At 45.4% G+C, this 17,977-nt stretch overlaps 1 protein-coding gene across 4 annotated transcripts in view; it reads right to left on the bottom strand.

Moving 5' to 3' along the window:
• LOC122561967 (protein HID1-like) overlaps nt 1-17,977 on the bottom strand; it is a 114,646-nt gene that overhangs the window by 71,445 nt on the left and 25,224 nt on the right. For all 4 annotated transcript variants that reach the window (XM_043714309.1, XM_043714310.1, XM_043714311.1 and 1 more), the window contains exons 4-6: nt 6,859-6,975; nt 2,940-3,046; nt 1,452-1,568 (exon numbers count right to left, since the gene is read on the bottom strand). In XM_043714309.1, the coding sequence (XP_043570244.1) occupies nt 1,452-1,568; nt 2,940-3,046; nt 6,859-6,975 (341 nt within the window). The remainder of the gene's footprint in view (nt 1-1,451; nt 1,569-2,939; nt 3,047-6,858; nt 6,976-17,977) is intronic.

Raw genomic sequence — 17,977 nt, 5'->3', positions numbered from 1 at the left:
TCCCTGGTAGGCTCCAGCACCAGCTGTTCTAAGAATCCATCTCTGAGGCACTCCACAAAGTCTCTTTCTTGAGGTCCAACACCATCCTGATTCTCCAAGTCATCCTGCATGTTGAAAATCCCCATAACAACTGTAGTAACATCTTTGTGACAGGCCAATTTCAGCTCCTGATTTAATTTACATCCGACATCCAGACTACTGTTTGGGGGCCTGTAGATGACTCCCAAGAGGGTTTTTTTACCCTTAGAATTTCTCAGCTCTATCCACACTGACTCTATATCCCCTGATTCTAGGTCCCCCCGCGCAAGGGCCTGAATATCATCCCTTACCAACATGGCCACCCCACCTCCTCTGCCCGTCAGTCTGTCCTTACGATAGCACGTGTAGCCTTGAATATTCATTTCCCAGGCCCTGTCCACTTGAAGCCACATCTCAGTTATCCCCACAATATCGTATCTGCCAATTTCCAAAAGAGCCTCAAGCTCATCCATCTTATTTCTAATGCTTTGTGCATTCATGTATAGCATTTTTAATTTATTACTGCCCTCACCCTTCCCATCAACTCCTATTTCACTCAACCTTACAGGATGTTAATCATTACAACAGCAGGATAGCACTGCACGAAGAGTCCTTGGTGCAGCCACACTTTATTTATTCACAAGGTGTGGACGTCAAAACTAGGCCAACGCTTGATCTAGTATGGTGTAACTTTTTTCTGTAATCTGTTTATCGGACTGTAATGCTTATCCTTTTAACTATGCCTTATTTCTAACTTATTCTATGAATCACTGTTAGGTAAAGCAACTTTTCCTTTTTCTTCCACTTTTTGTATCTAAGATTTGTACCTATGTACTTTGTATCTAAGATGGCGCCACGGGAGGCAACATTATAAACTTTTCACTGTACTCACGGACTTCTGTACTTGAGGACATGTGAGAATAAAACCTATTGCCCATCCCTAAATCCCCTCAAGCTGGTGGGAGTAAACTCCTTGGAATGCCGCACTCCCTGAAAGTACAAACATGCCTCTGGTTTAATGTCTCGTCGAACTGATGGCACCTTCAACAGTGCACCTCCAACTCTGTCATTACAGCATCGGTGTGTCTGCCGGGGTGATGCACCTAAATCTTATGAAGGTAAGCGAGCCATGGCAAACTTCTCAAAACCTCCAAATGGAGTAGACTCTCAGTGGGTATCACCACCTAATCTGGGCTGTAACTGGGGGGCCTTTATCCAGCTCAGCACACTCACTCCTGAACAATCAGATCTGAAATCCCTCTCCCTACCAATCTGAAAAATATGGATGGGAACGTGATCAGAGAAGGCTTCAAGAAAGGGGTCGTGGGAGAGGGGGGTGGGAGAGTACCTCAATAAAGACACTCACAGCAGCCAGAAATGTCACAGCAGCCCCACAGCACTTTGGATAGCTCCTTCTCCTACCTGGTCCTCACCTGTTCTCTGTCGAGCAGAAGAACTGGACCCAGGGGTTGAGAATGTTTCCCTCGGTGGTGGGTGGGAGATACACAGCCTCGGAGAAACAAGTCAGCAGCAGCTTCAGAAGCTCTGTCCTGTGGGAACAAGAGACAGGCGCGGTGAAGGAGGGATAGGGGTATCAAGTTTTAATACCTCAATCACCCAACTCACCCCACCAGTGTTCACCATGACCCTTCCAGAGAATTAGAGCACAATAACAGCCCTTCAGCTCACAGGTCTGGGCTGGTGCCTAAACCCCAGAACTCCCATTTTAATCACCTCTTCCCACCCTGTCCTGTATTAATCCACTCAATTCTCCCTCTTGTCAGCACAGGCCTCCCATTCTGTGTATATACGCTGCCTCAATCGGCTACTGCGACAGCAAGGACCATATTCAGATCAGTCCTCAATTCTGTATTTGATCTAACTTATATTCATGCCTCTTATTCTGAACTCTACTAATGGAAACAGCATCTCCACATTGAACTACTTCGTCATAAAGACTCTAAATAGGAAACACCATGCCTTTCCCTTTCCCAAAGGAAAAGAGCCTTCTCAATCTTTCCCATCCTCTCAAAAACTTGAAAACCACTCTCTCCAGTGTTTAATGGGCTTTTGCAGAGGAGACCAGAACAGCGATGCCTGCGGATATGTTTTGTTTTATAATGAATCTTTCAGATTGCAGTAATCCAGAGAATGTGATATCAAATCCCACCACAGGGGTTTCAAATTTTAAAACCAATTTTGTTTTTAAATTTCTTCATGGGACCTGGGTGTTACTGACAAGGCCAGTATGCATTGCCATCCCTGGAGGTGGTGATGGTGAGTTGCCTCCTTGAACCACTGCAGTCCACATGGACCAATGCTATTCGGGGAAAAAATTCCAGTGACATTTAAGGAAAGACATCAGAGTTCCAAGACAGGATGGTCAGCAACTTGGAGAGGAATTTGCAGGTAGCATTCCCAACAATCTGCTTTCCTTGTCCTTCTAGATAGGTAGAGGTCACTGACTTGGAAGGTGCTGTCTAAGGAGCCTTGATGAGTTACTGCAGTGCATCTTGTAGATGGTACACCTTGCTGCTACTGAGCATCGGAGGTGGAAGAAATGAAAGTTGAAGGCAGTGGATGGAGTTCCAATCAAACGGGCTGTTTTGTTCTGGATGGAGTTGAGTTTCTCGAGTGTTACTGGCATCGCACCCATTTGGAGAAGTGGAGAGTATTGTGCCTTTAAGATGGAGGAGAGGCTTTGGAGACTCAAGAGGTGAATTGCTCAAACCCCAAATTAGCTAGCAGAACAAGAATTTAGATTTGTGCCTACATTTTATTTCATCTCGAGTTACCCGCCCCTCCAGTCAAATCCAGTCACGGCCCACTCAGAGCACTGCCTGCAGGAGATTCCAAGGCCAAGTGAATGATGGGCCACAGTCAAATCATACCCACACCTTTACATGGAGCTGGGTCCTCACCTGTTTAGGTCGTGGATGTAGCTGTGAGGTGGAGAATGGGCAAATCCTACCCCAGCCTCCCAGATGTACTCACAGCTGTCGATACAGTGCAGATCCTCAGCAGTTTCCTGATGGGGATAAGTAAAACCAGTAAGTGAGCAGGGACATCCTGTACCATCCAGCACACTACACTCTCCTTCTGTCCACCATCGTCAACCAGAAATGTATTGGGTTTAGCAGGCAGTGGGGTATAATATATCACGAATGGGGCCTTTAATCACACCAAGCACTCACTGCCAGCATCAATTATCAATTGCAGAGGGTTAGATACAGACAGATCTTCTTTCACACACCAAACACACTCAGGACAGATACAGCTCGAGATTAGATACTGAGTGAAGCTACCTCTACACTGTCCCCATCAAAGACATTTGGTGTCAGGACTCGCTGGTGATAGTAAAACAGTTCACTATTCAGAGGGCGTGGTTGTGTCTGCTGGGAGAACTGAGTTCCTCCCAGTGGGCAAGTGGCCTGCTTCCTTCGATGGGCTGAAAATGGTGATAAGTTAGTGGCCAGCAGGCATGAGTGGATCATTCCACCAAAAGTCAGCACATTGGTGGAAGGAGGAACAAGCAGTCTGTCACAACACTGACTCTCAAAGCACAACAAAAGGCAGCCTTTCCAGCCACCCACCACTCTCATTCACAGTTGAACCTCAAAAAAAAGGATGCTGGCAAATATCATTAGAAGCTGAGATCATACAGGTAATGGATGGCATGAAAATGGATAGGCAGAATGTGCTGGAAAGGCTGCTCTGTTTAGGGTGGGTGCTCGCAGTTTGCTGAAGGAGATGGAGGTAGTGGAAAGGCTTGTTATAATCTTCTTAATCTTCACAAGATACAGGGGAGGTACCAAAGAATTGGAAATTGGCAAATGTGATACTTGAATTCATGAAAGGGATGCAAGATCTTACCGAGTAACCATAGGTCAATCAGTTTACATCAGTGGTGGGTAAGGTTTAAGGGGCAATCATCTTTGAGAAAAAAATATAAGAAATGTCTTGAGAAGTCTGAGTTAATTTAGGAGAGCCAGCACAAATTTGTAAATGCAGATCTTGTGTGATTAATCAAATTGAAATGCCTAATGAAACAGAGAATGTGGATGAAGGGCATGTGGTGATTGTTGTCAGTTTGGCTTTTAAGGAAACGTTTGACAATATTCCACAGAAGAGGATGGTTCACAAAACTGAAGCTCAAGGAATAGGGGGTTCAGTGTCCAATGTAATAAAGTATTGGTTTGCAGGGAGGTGTATGGTACTACAGAATACTGGATGGTGGGGCTCTAAAACGGTCAGTGCTTCTTTGATATCAATAAATGACTTGGGTATTGGAATATTAAACAAAATTTCAATGTCTCAATTTCAAATTCAGAAATGAGGACAATTTTAACTGACTGTAACAGGACACGACAGGCCTGGAGAATGGATAGGCAGGTGGCAGATTGAATTGAATACACAGAAATGCAGGCTGATGCATCATGGAGAGGGGATTGGGTCAGGCAGCAAGTAGGAAGGACAGACAGATCTGAGTGGTCATGAGCATCCATTTTCGAAAGTGAGAGGACACCCTGAGAAATTGGTTAGCAAACTGTGTGAAATCTTGGGCTTCATTATCGGAGGTATATTGGGTACATGGGAACATCAGAGAAGTGGCCATTCAGGCCTACGAGCTTGCTCTGTCATTCTAGATAGTAAATCATCTACCTCAATCCTATATTGCCAGACCGTCTCCATATCCCTTGATGGTATTCATCACCAGAAATCTTTCACTCTCCATGCAAAAGTAAGGAAGTTATGTTGAATTTTTATACAGTTCTGGTTAGGCCAAAACCACACGAGTTGCCACAATTTAGGACGATCCTTGAAAGGGTGGAGAGGATTTACAAGAATGGTTCTAGGGATGGGTTGTTCTCCTTGGAGTCAAAAAGTGAGATGCTGGAAAAGCACAGCCGGTCAGGCAGCATCCGAGGAGCAGGAGAGTCGATGTTTTGAGCATAAGCTCTTCAGTAGTCCTCACTTTCTTCTCCTTGTTCTCCTTGGAGCAAAGGAATCGAGTGGAGAGTTGATCGACTGATACAAGTTTAGGACAGATTTAAGTAAAGGAAAACTGTTTCCATTTGTTCACACAAATGTGAAGTTTTGGGCGAGAGAAATAGGAGATGTGATGAAGAATGTTTTCTTTAAAGAGTGCACGTGGTAATGACCTGTAACACACTACTTACGAGTCAATGGAAGTGAAGACTATTAATGATCGAGAACCATGCTGGAAATCAGAAACAGAAACAAATATAGAAATTGCTGGAAAGACTTCAATTGTGGGTAAAGCGGTGGCAAAAGTTACATTAGATAGGATTTATAATCATCTCAATAGGAATAAGTTGATTAGGGATAGTCAACACGGTTTTGTGAAGGGTAGGTTGTACCTCACAAACTTTATTGAGATCTTTGTGAAGGTGACCAAACAGGTGGATGAGGGTAAGCTGTTGATGTGGTGTTTATGGACTTCTGTAAGGCATTTGATACGATTTCCCCATGGGTAGGCTACTGCGGAAAATACGAAGGCATGGGATTGAGGGTGATTTTGCAGTTTGGATCAGAAATTGGCTAGCTGAAAAGAGACAGAGAGTGGTGGTTGATGGGAAATGTTCATCCTGGAGTTCAGTTACGAGTGGTGTACCGCAAGGATCTGTTTTGGGGCCATTGCTGTTTGTAATTTTTATAAATGAACTGGATGAGGGCATAGTAAATTTGCAGATGACACTAAGGTCAGTAGAGCTGTGGATAGTGACGAAGGATGTTGTAGTTTACAGAGGGACATAGATAAGCTGCAGAGCTAGGTGGAAAGGTGGCCAATGGAGTTTAATGCGGAAAAGTGAGAGGTGATTCACTTTGGAAGGAGCAACAGATATGCAGACTACTGGACGAATGGTAAGATTCTTGGTAGCGTAGATGAGCAGAGAGACCTCAGTGTCCATGGACATAGTTCCCTCAAAGTTGCCACCCAGGTTAATAGGGTTGATATGAAGGCAAACAGTGTGTTAGCTTTTATTGGTAGAGAGACTGAGTTGCAGAACCATGAGGTCATGCTGCAGCTGTACAAACTCTGTGCGGCCGCACTTGGAGCATTGCGTACAGTTCTGGTCACGGCATTACAGGAAGGATGTGGAAGCTTTGGAAAGGGTTCAGAGGAGGTTTACTAGGATGTTGCCTGGTATGGAGGGAAGGTCTTATGAGGAAAGGCTGGGGACTTGAGGCTATTTCCATTGGAGTGAAAGTGGTTGAAAGGTGACTTAATTGAGACATTTAAGATAATCAGACAGTTAGATAGGTGGACAGTGAGAACCTTTTTCCTCAGATGGTGATAGCTAGCACGAGGGGCCATATCTCCAAATTGAGGGGTCATAGATATAGGACAGATGTCAGAGGTAGTTTCTTTACTTGGAGAGTAATAGGAGCGTGGAATGGACTGCCTGCAATTGTAATAGACTCGCCAACTTTACAGGTCATTCAAATGGTCATTGGATAGGCATATGGATGAGAATGGAACAGTGTAGGTTAGATGGGCTTCAGATTGGTTTTACAGGACGGCACAACATCGAGGGCTGAAGGGCCTGTACTGTGCTGTAATGTTCTATGTTCTAACTCCACAGGTCTGGCAACATTTGCGGAAAGAAATCAGCGTTGATGCTTCAGGTCCAGTGACGCTTCTTCAGAAACGTTAACTCTGATATCTCTCCACAGGTGCTGCCAGACCTGCTGAGCTTTTCCAGCAGTTTCTGAGATGAAGAAAGTGCCATTCTCCAATATTAACATCCTTCACTTTGACAAACACAAAATTAACTCCAATAATGAAGTGGCGGGAAGCTGCTGAGTGTGTCTTACCGGCCCAGACTTCCTGTGACTCTGGACGGTGAAGTCTGGGCAGAAGAGAAGGTCAGCGATGGCCAGTAAGAGGGATTCAGCGAGAGGCCGGGCATTCTCATCATCCCCTTCGTCAACCTGTATACAGAGAGATCAGATAAACCTCAATTACAGACTGCAACACAAGTTATTCCCCATTGCCTTCATGGGCATGATAACAAACTTCCCATCAACCCACTCCAACCAAGGACAAGCACCAGCACCATCCATGGCAAGTTGGTGCACATCTATTTGGCTCCTAAATATAGCAATGATGATTACACCTCGAGACATGCATTATTGACTGGAAGTGTTCTGTGATGCCCTCGCTTTGTAAATTCAGGTTTTCCTTTCTCTTTCTTCTGATACCACAAACTAAATATTCTCTGAGGCTGTGGAAACTCAACCATTGATCATGTTCAGGGCATTCATTGAGAGAGTACTACTGGCTACTTCTTAAACAGTCCTTCAGGGTTGAGGATGACTCTCTTCCATGCAGGATATGGGGGTAGCACAGGAAAGTGGCACAATCAGCACCCATCAGCGAATTGAATGTTGGAGCAGGCTTGATGGGCTGAATGGCCCAATTCCTTTGTACTAAGATAGCTGGACTTGGCCAAGATCCTAGTTACCGCCGAACCTTTGGTGTTAAAGCTCCCCCGCCTCTCAGAGAACTTGTCCCCACTGAAGGCCATCTATATAACCCTGAGATCACCACTTCCCGAAACCTGCCAACAAGCTGGTCCGGCTTCCTCCACCTCCGACATGGAGTGGAAATCGCTGTGTCCAGAGGGCCATTTCCAAGTAATTAGAGGATGGTAGGCAGACTGTTTCTCGTTGTATTAAGGAGAATGATTTGCAGACAGCCTTGATAGGCTGAGGAGGTTAACCCTCAGATGGAGCTCATTGGATTGTTGGACATTCCCAGTCACCAAATGGTCCACACCAAAAAAACTGCATTTCAAAAAAGCATTCAAGCAAAATATTGCAGCTGTTGTTAAATCTGAAATAAAACTGGAAATACCCAGCAGGTCAGTAGCAACTGTCGACAGAAAAACAGACAAAGGACACAGCACAGTACAGGCCCTTCAGCCCTCGATGTTGTGCTGACCTTTTATCCTACTCTAAGATCAGACTAACTTCATTTTATTATCATCCATGTGCCTATCCAAGAGTTGCTTAAATGTCCCTAATACATCTGACTCTACTACCACCACTGGCAATGCATTCCATGCACCCAGCACTCTCTGTGTAAAGAACCTACCTTTGACATCTCCCCTAAATCTTCCTCCAATCACCTTAAAATTATGCCCCCTCATGATTGACATTTCCACCCTGGGAAAATCTCTCTGCCTATCTACTCTCATCATCTTGTACACCTCTCTCAAGTCACCTCCTATCCTCTTCGCTCCAATGAGAAAAGCCTTTCTTCATAAGACATGTCCTCCAGTCCAGGCAGCATCCTGGTAAATCTCCTCTGCACCCTCTCTAAAACTTCCACATCCTTCCTATAATGAGGCGACCAGAACTGAACACAATATTCCAAATGTGGTCTAATCAGGGCTCGACAGAACTGCAGCATAATCTCATTGTTCTTAAACTTAATCCCCCTGCTAATTAAAGCCAACACACCATATGCCTTCTTAACAATCCTATCGACGTGGGTAGCAACTTTGAGAGATCTATGGACATGGACCCTAAGATCCCTCTGTTCCTCTACACTACCAACAATCCTGCCTTGTACCCTGTATTCTGCATTCAAATTCTACCTTCCAAAGTGAATCACTTCACACGTTTCCAGGTTGAACTCCATCTGTCACCTATCAGCCCAGTTCTGCATCTTGTCAATGTCCCACTGCAACCTACAACAGCCCTCCACACTATCCACAACTCCATCAACCTTCGTGTCATCTGCAAACTTACTAACCCACCCTTCCACTTCCTCATCCAAGTCATTTACAAAAATCACAAACAGCAGAGGTCCCACAACAGATCCTTGCAGTACACCACTGGTCACAGAGCTCCAGGCTGAATACTTTCCATCAACTACCACCCTCTGTCTTCTATGGACCAGCCAATTCTGTATCCAGACAGCCAGATTTCCCTGTATCCCATGCCTCCTTACTTTTTGGGTAACCTTATCAAATGCTTTGCTAAAATCCATGTACACCATATCCACCGCTCGACCTTCATCAACATATGTTTTGTCACATCCTCAAAGAATTCAATAAGGTTTGTGAGGCATGACCTGCCCCTCACAAAGCCATGCAGACTATGTTTTCCAAGGAATCATAAATCCTGTCTCTCAGAATCCCCTCCAATAATTTGCCCACCACCGACGTACAACTGACTGACCTGGGATTCCCAGAGTTATCCCTATTTCCTTTTTTGAACAAGGGAATAACATTTTCCACCCTCACATCATCTGGCACTACTCCAGTGGGTAGCAAAGATCATCGCCAAAGGCACAGCAATCTCTTCCCTCGCTTCCTGTATCAACGTAGGATATATCCTGGCTGGCCCAGGGGATTTATCTAGCCTTATGTCTTTCAAAATTTTCAGCACTTTCATCTTCTTAACATCATTCCTGAAGAAGGGCCTGTGCCCGAAATGTCGAATCTCCTGTTCCCTGGATGCTGCCTGACCTGCTGTGCTGTTCCAGCAATAAAGTTTCAACTTTGATCTCCAGCATCTGCAGACCTCACTTTCTCCTCTTCTTAACATCAACCCTGTTTGAGCATATCAGCCTGTTTCATGCTGTCCTCAGAAGCGTCAAGGTCCCTCTCAGTCGTAAATACTGAAGTAAAGTGATCATTAAGGACCTCCCCCACGTACTCCGACTCCAGGTGCAAGCTCCCTCCACTATCCCTGATCAGCCCTACCCCCACTCTGCCATCCTCTTGTTCCTTACTTCAGTGTAGAATGTCTTGGGGTTTTCCTTAATCCTACACACTAAAGCTTTTTCATGCCCCTTCTATCTCTTCTAAGACTATTCTTCAGTTCCTTCCTGGCTACCTTGTAAACCCTCTAGAGCCCTGTCTGATCCTTGCCACCTCAATGTTTATGTAAGCTTCCTTCCTCCTCTTGACATTAAACATGAAACTTCTCTTTCCATAGATGCAGCAAGACCTGCTGAGTATCTCCAACATCTTGTTTTTATTTCAACAAGTATATCACCAGCTGCAGAGCACGGAACGATCCAGTGATTAACGGAAAGCACATCTACATTCATTCCTGGGATGTGGGTGGTGTGGACAAGTCAGGATTTAATGCCCATCCCTAATTGTTCAGAGGCTAATTGAGAGTTAGCCACATTGCTGTGGGTCTGGAGTTACATGTCAGCCAGACCAGGTAAGGATGACAGATGTTCTTCCCCAAAGGACATTGGGAAAACAGATGGGTTTTTATAACAATCCGCAGTGATTACGTGGTTGCCATTGGCTCAGTTTATTACTGAATTCAAATCACACTATCTCCCATGTCCCCAGAACATTAATCTGGGGTTCTGCATTAGCAGTCCAATGAAGTTACCATTATGCCATTGGCTCCTCACCTTTCTTTTCCAATTCAATTAGGGGGGGGTAGGGAACTACAATATCGATGTATTGCAAATACACATTAATATTTAAAAACTATGAGAAAAACTGACAGAAGTTGAACTGTGTCAACATTTTCCAGCATTGATAAGGCTTATTTTTGGAAACAAAGTCAAAGTTTTAATGCGTGCTGTAAGCCAGATGTTGTTTACAGAAAATCAATTTAATTTGGAGAAAAGGCCAGCAAAGCTTTCAAAAAAATAAGAAATGAGGTTTATGATGCTTTGTTACTAAAAAAATGGTTTTTGAAAAGACTATCAGGAACTATGCAAATAGTTGCCTCAAAACTATTTCTGGACTTGGTTTTTTGTTACAGATCTGAGTAATCAATAAGGATACCGCAAAGGTCTCTCCTTCCCTCAGTAGAAGTACCTGGGAACCTGAGAAAGGTTTCAAATACCAGTATTGCTGACTACCTAATAAACCTCAAAAACCTGAGCCATTCCAAAGTCTTGCATCAATCTCGATTTGAATCCAAAATGAAAATCTAAGGCTATCAGCAATTCAACTTTGTCCGGGTGGGTTGTGGGAAGTCATCACATTCTATCTTTTTTTTCTTCAGACCCTTGGCTGACAGGGATGCTTTTCATCCTTTTTGCCTTTAAAAAAATAATCATCTCAGCAGAGACCGTTGTCTTTTTACATTGTGAGAATTTCCTTAATGAGTTACAGTTCTATTTCCAGATTACAGTTTGGGTGTCTTCTGTTTAAAGAATAAGTTTTGCTTATAATAAACTATTTTAAGTTAATTGAAGAAGCTTGGCAAAAAACTCTTTCATTCTGAAAAGTAACACGAGAGGGAATCAATTAGACAATTCAGTGATGAAAGGTCACTGAATCCGAAACACTAACTCTGCTTTCTCTCCACAGATGCTCAGTTTTCTCAGCAATTTCTGATATTGGCTTCCGATTTCCAGCAGTACTTCAGCTTTTTTTTTGTGTTTCAAATTATATCTTGGTGGGACTGATGGAGTTGAGTACCAGCCCATTCCTCCTATTAGAGCTATAACACAGGTTTATCTGCAACTCACAATCCAAGACAGAAAGCAGAACCTCTGTAATCACTGAAAGCCAGCTCAACCCAACACCTTGTCTGAGGTTCTGAGCTCCATGTCTCCACACTCTTCAAACACAGTCTGAAGCATTGCTGACAGTTTTTCGTAACCACCTAACTAAAAAGATTTGCAATAAATCCTTTGAAAGTTCAGAAACTTTGAACTCTTTTGAGAAGGATCTTTTTGGCCTAAAACTGAAACTATGCAAGTGAAAGCATTTGGAATTACTCTTGATACGAATTGCAGGCCAGGACAATGGCAGTCTAAGTGTTCAGACACATTCCAGCTGCGTTTTCAAACTATACAGGATGTGTGCTTTTTGGGATTGGGATTTTACCTTGGTTAATGGATAACTTCAAATGGCTTTGTGCCCACACGCAATTAGGAGCAATAACATTGAAAATATGATGGTATTGTGACTGATAAGACTTGTTATCTCCAATGCTAGCTGCCCGGAACTCTGTGTAACAGGCAGTAGGCTCTTCAGTAGCTGGCTGCCTGAATATCGTGGGTCATTCTCTGCTGTGACTTTCTCATCAGTTCAAAATCAACCATAGGCAAACTAAATCTGTGAAAATATTCTGAAGTAACCAGCACTTAAGGCTACTGAGCACTGTAGGATCTCCTACATGAAATTTCAAGGTATTGTGGTATTTTGCAATAAGACAAGATGCTCCTAGGTAGCAGCAAACATACCATGACTGAATTTTACATTCAGTATTAGATTAGATTAGATTCCCTACAGTGTGGAAACAGGCCCTTCTGCCCAACCAGTCCACACCAACCCTCCAAAGAGTAACCCACACAGACGCATTTCCCTCTGACTAATGCACCTTACGCTATGAGCAATTTAGCATGGCCAATTCACCTGACCCGCACATCTTTGAACTGTGGGAGGAAACCAGAGCACCCGGAGGGAACCCACACAGACATGGGGAGAATGTGCAAACTCCACACAGACAGTCACCCGAGGCTGGAATCGAACCTGGGACCCAGGTGTTGTGAGGCAGCAGTGGTAACCACTGAGCCATGAAGGAGTGAGGAACGGGTCCAAGATAATATTCTAAATTTAAATAATGGCAAATATGAGGTCATAAAAAGACATCTGGCTGAAGTGAATTTGCTAAAGATAAGTTGATAGAGATACAGTGGCATACATTTAAGGGGATTTTTCAGAATACGTAGAATAGACATGCTCCAATAACTAAGAAAGAAATAAGGCATAGACCCACCATTAGTGATTACTTGGAAAGTGAAAGAGAGCATGAAATGAAAAGAGAAAGATACAATGTTGTAAAGGCAGGTGGAGGGTCAGAAGATTGGTCAGAATACAAAAAAAAGCAGCAAAATCAATCCAAGACTGAACAAAGAGAAAATAAATCGAGTAAGAGTGCAAGCTAGCCATAAATATATAAACAGAGAGTAAGAGCTTCTCTAAATATTTCAAGAAAAGTTAATAAAGTGAGTGTTGAACCTTTCAGGAAAGTAAGGAAATGGCACATGAAATTAATAAAAGTATTCACGATTCACATCAGTCTTCACGACAGAGAATATACATAACATCTCAGTAGAAATGATAAATCAGGAAATGACAGGCAAAGAGAAACTCTGGAAAGTCACAATCACCCAGCAATGGTACTAAGTAAATTGCTGCAGCTGTGGGCTGACACGTGCTCAGGTTTTGATAAGGCCTGCATCCTCAGGTCGAGTGAGTCGTGTCTATCAAAACCAATGACAATTAATGCATTGGTTTTAATTTTGCAAACATTGTCTGATTCAGGGAAGGTCCCATCACAATGCAAATGAACAAACGTGACTTCTTCATTCAAAAAGGGAGAGGCAGAAAACAGAAAACTGAGGCTAGTTTAACATCTGTCATAGGGGAAAATGGTTGAAGCTATTATTAAAGAGGGTATAGGAGGACACTTGGAGAGTTCAAGATAATCAGGAACAGTCAACACGGTTTTGTGGAGGTGAGATGATCATCCTTGAGTTCTGAGGAGGTAACACAAGTTGGGGATGAATGGAACCAGTGGATCATCTGTACTTAGATTTCAAGAAGGCAGTTGATAAAAGCCACATCAAATATTCTTGTGAAAGGACAAAGGCTCATGGTCATCGGTGCATCCCTCTCTCATTCCCAACTGGAAATATTTATCAATTAACTTCCACCCAGCCCACACCTTGACTTCTCCCTTCGACGCCTTGATATCTTTGGTTCCATTTCTGGGGATCGGATGGCCACCTATATCCGCTACAAACCCATAGACTTCCACAGTTATCTTGACTATACATCTTCACACCTCGCATCCTGTAAGGATTCCATTCCATTCTCCCAGTTTCTCCATCTCTGTTGCATCTGTTCTGATGATGCCACCTTCTGCAGGGAGGCCACAGAAACATCCACCTATTTTTCTCAACTGAGGATTGCCTGCTATCACGGTTGACAGGTCTCTCAGCCATACTTGACCTATTTCCTGCACTTCTGCCCACACCCATTCCGTTCTCTCCCACAGCAATGATAGGGTCCCCCGATCCTCACTTCCATCCCACCAGACTCCGCATCCAAAAGTTTATAGGCTGCCATTTTATCCCCTCCAATGAGATGCTACAACCAGACACCTATCCCCTTCCTCTCCTTTGTCAACACTGTGCAGGGACTATTTCCTCCAGGACATGCTGGGTCCATTCCTCCTCCACTCCCAGCACCTCCCCACATCCGCATGGCACCTTGACCTGTAACCACCCACCCATTCACCTCCTCCCTCCTCAGTCTCCAAGGCTGCAGACAGGCCTTCTAGGTGAAGGAGTGATTTACCTGTACTTCTTTCAATTAATCTACATTTGCTGCTCACAATGTGATCTCTTCCACAGTGGGGAGATGAAACGCAGACTTGGTGAGCGCTCTGCGGTATACCTATGTTGTGCCCAATTTTTTAAAAAACCCAAGCTTCCAGGCGCCTGTCACTTTGAAACACCCACATGTTCCCACACCAACATTTCTGTCACAGACCTGCTGCAGCAAGCCTAAGCACAAGATCAACACTTCATTTCCCATTTGGGGACCCTGCAGCTTCTACCATTCAACATGGAGTTCAATAACTCTACAGCCTGATTACATTCACCATGTCTTTTTTTTTAAACTAACCCCACACCCAGTCCTGTTGTGACATGGGTTAATTTTAGCACAGCCAACCCATTCTCACCCACTGAGGCCAATTACCACAATGCATGGACTGCTTTCAGCACAGACGACCCATTCCCTGCTAACTTCAGCTGTCATTAAGAAACATACAGTTCTGCTGCTGAGTCAATGGACTCAAAACATTAACTCTGCTTTTTTCCCACAGATGCTGCCAGACCTACTGAGTTCCGCCAGCAATTACTGGTTTTGTTCCAAAGCGAATAAATTATGCTAAACTTGTTGCAAAGCTTGATTAGACTTTGGAGTACGCTGGCCAGTTCTGATCGCTATGTGACAGAAAAAACAAGGAGGCACTGGAGAGAGTACAAGAGACTAAAACCGAGAGGTTGGGTCTCATTTCTCGTGAAAGGGAAGAGTCATCTAACAGAGGTCTTTAAAGTTATGAAGACATTTGATCAGATAAATAAAATCATTCCACTTGTTACAAAGTTCAAAACAGGCACTAATGAATCCAACATAGAATTCAGGAGAATTCACAGGGTGGTGAGAATTTGGAACTTTCTCCCACATGAAGACATTAAGGCAAATAGTTGAGATGCATTTAAAAGAAAGCAAGGGCACAGACAGTCCTACTGAGGGCTTCAGATTAAATAGGTTAGGGGGAAGCCCTTGTCAAGTGTAAAACACTAGCGTAGATCCAGTTGAACTGAATGCCCGAGTCTTATTGAATTCGATGTATATATTTGGTGTATCTTATTGAGATTGGTGCCACTGAGATAAGAGACATCATGCTTCGAATGACTATCCAGAATCTCAATAGGGGTTCTTGTGACACTGTGGCAATGTCCCAACTTTGGAGTCAGTGCTCTGTCACAGCATATCTGAATGGTTTGATTTAAAATATTTCCGTGGTATGATCAGGTCATGCTGTAAATAGCCCACTGATGGTTTTTGCTGAGGTTTCCACAATGGCTATATCAAGTATGTTAGTCTAGGCAGCTTATTACAACAGGGGGGTCTGCTGTTTCTTCACAAGCTGCTGATCAGATTCTGAAACACAAAGATTATAGAATGTTGAAAGATTATAGATGTTTACTGTTCCAAGAACAGTGAGGGGATACAAGCACATTTGTCAGAGAACTGCACACAATAAGCAGCATTGTAGTTCGTAATGCCTATTGTTAATGACTCATTTAAGGCATGAGAAAGGCTTGCATTTGAACAGAGGTGTTCATGATTTCGAAGCATTTCAAAGTGCCAGTCAAATCATGTTTCAGACATTCTTCATGCTTTTTACTTTAAACACAAACCTTTTCTCAATTTACACCATGGCTCTCTTCATTTTAACTACAGGAAAATGGATGTTTTTGTATGTGAGAGTGTGGGAGATACATACACGCCTATATGTGCATGGGGGTGGGGGATGGGGCTAGGATACGTACACACCCGTCCCCACGTGCTGGGGAAGGGTGGGGGGGAAGCGATACGCACACACCCGTCCCCGCGTGCTGGGGGAAGGGTGGGGGGGAAGCGATACGCGCACACCCGCCGCCGTGTGTTGGGGGAAGTGGGGGAGATACGTACACACCTGTCCCCGCATGTTGGAGAAGAAGGGGGCTGGGGGGGGGGGAACAAAGAGATTCATACATGCCTGTCCCCGCATGTTAGGGAAGGGGGAGCGGGTGGGTGAGGTACGTACATGCCTGTCCCCACGTGTTGGAGAAGGAATGGGGATACATACACACTTGTCCCCGCGTGATGGAGAAGGAGGGGGATACATACACGCCTGTCCCCGCGTGTTGGAGAAGGGGGGGGGATACGTACACACCTGTCCCCCGCGTGTTGTGGAAGGGGGGATACATACACACCTATCCCCGCGCGTTGGAGAAGGAGGGGGGAATACATACACACTTGTCCCCGCATGTTGGAGGAGGGGGGGATACGTACACGCCTGTCCCCGCGTGTTGGAGAAGGGGGGGATACGTACACACCTGTCCCCGCGTGTTGTGGAAGGGGGGAATACGTACACACCTGTCCCCGCGTGTTGTGGAAGGGGCGGATACGTACACACCTGTCCCCACGTGTTGGAGAAGGAGGGGGGGATACATACACACCTGTCCCCGCTTGTTGGAGAAGGAGGGGGGATACATACACGCCTGTCCCCGCGTGTTGTAGTAGGAGGGGGTATACGTACACACCAATCCCCGCGGGTTTTGGAAGGAGGGGATACGTACACACCTGTCCCCCACGTGCTGTGGAAGGGGGGGATACGTACACACGTGTCCCCCGTGTGTTGTGCAAGGGGTGGGGATACGCACACACCTGTACCCGCGTGTTGTGGAAGGGGGGGATACATACACACCTGTTCCCGCGTGTTGTGGAAGGGGGAGATACGTACACACCTGTCCACGCGTGTTGGAGTAGGAGGGGGTATACGTACACACCTGTCCCCGCGTGTTGCGGAAGTGGGGAATACGTACACATCTGTCCCCGCATGTTGTGGAAGGGGGGGAATACGTACACACCAGTCCCCGCATGTTGGAGTAGGAGGGGGTATACATACACACCTGTCCCAGCGTGTTGTGGAAGGGGGGAAAACGTACACACCTGCCCCCCGTGTTGTGAAAGGAGGGGATATGTACACACTTGTCCCACACGTGATGTGGAAGGGGGGATACGTACACACCTGTCCCCGCGTGTTGGAGAAGGGGGGGATACGTACACACCTGTCCCCGCGTGTTGTGGAAGGGGGGAATACGTACACACCTGTCCCCGCGTGTTGGAGAAGGCGGGGATACGTACACACCTGTCCCCGCGTGTTGTGGAAGGGGCGGATACGTACACACCTGTCCCCACGTGTTGGAGAAGGAGGGGGGGATACATACACACCTGTCCCCGCTTGTTGGAGAAGGAGGGGGGATACATACACGCCTGTCCCCGCGTGTTGTAGTAGGAGGGGGTATACGTACACACCAATCCCCGCGGGTTGTGGAAGGAGGGGATACGTACACACCTGTCCCCCACGTGCTGTGGAAGGGGGGGATATGTACACACCTGTCCCCGCGTGTTGGAGAAAGGAGTGATACGTACACACCTGTCCCCCGCGTGTTGGAGTGGGGGGGGTATACGTACACACCTGTCCCCGCGTGTTGTGGAAGGGGGGAATACGTACACACGTGTCCCCCGCGTGTTGTGCAAGGGGTGGGGATACGCACACACCTGTACCCGCGTGTTGTGGAAGGGGAGGATACATACACACCTGTTCCCGCGTGTTGTGGAAGGGGGAGATACGTACACACCTGTCC

This window comes from Chiloscyllium plagiosum, chromosome 24, assembly GCF_004010195.1.
Source record: "Chiloscyllium plagiosum isolate BGI_BamShark_2017 chromosome 24, ASM401019v2, whole genome shotgun sequence".
In the NCBI taxonomy this organism is placed as follows: Eukaryota; Metazoa; Chordata; class Chondrichthyes; order Orectolobiformes; family Hemiscylliidae; genus Chiloscyllium; species Chiloscyllium plagiosum.
This window is presented reverse-complemented; position numbering and strand designations above follow the sequence as displayed.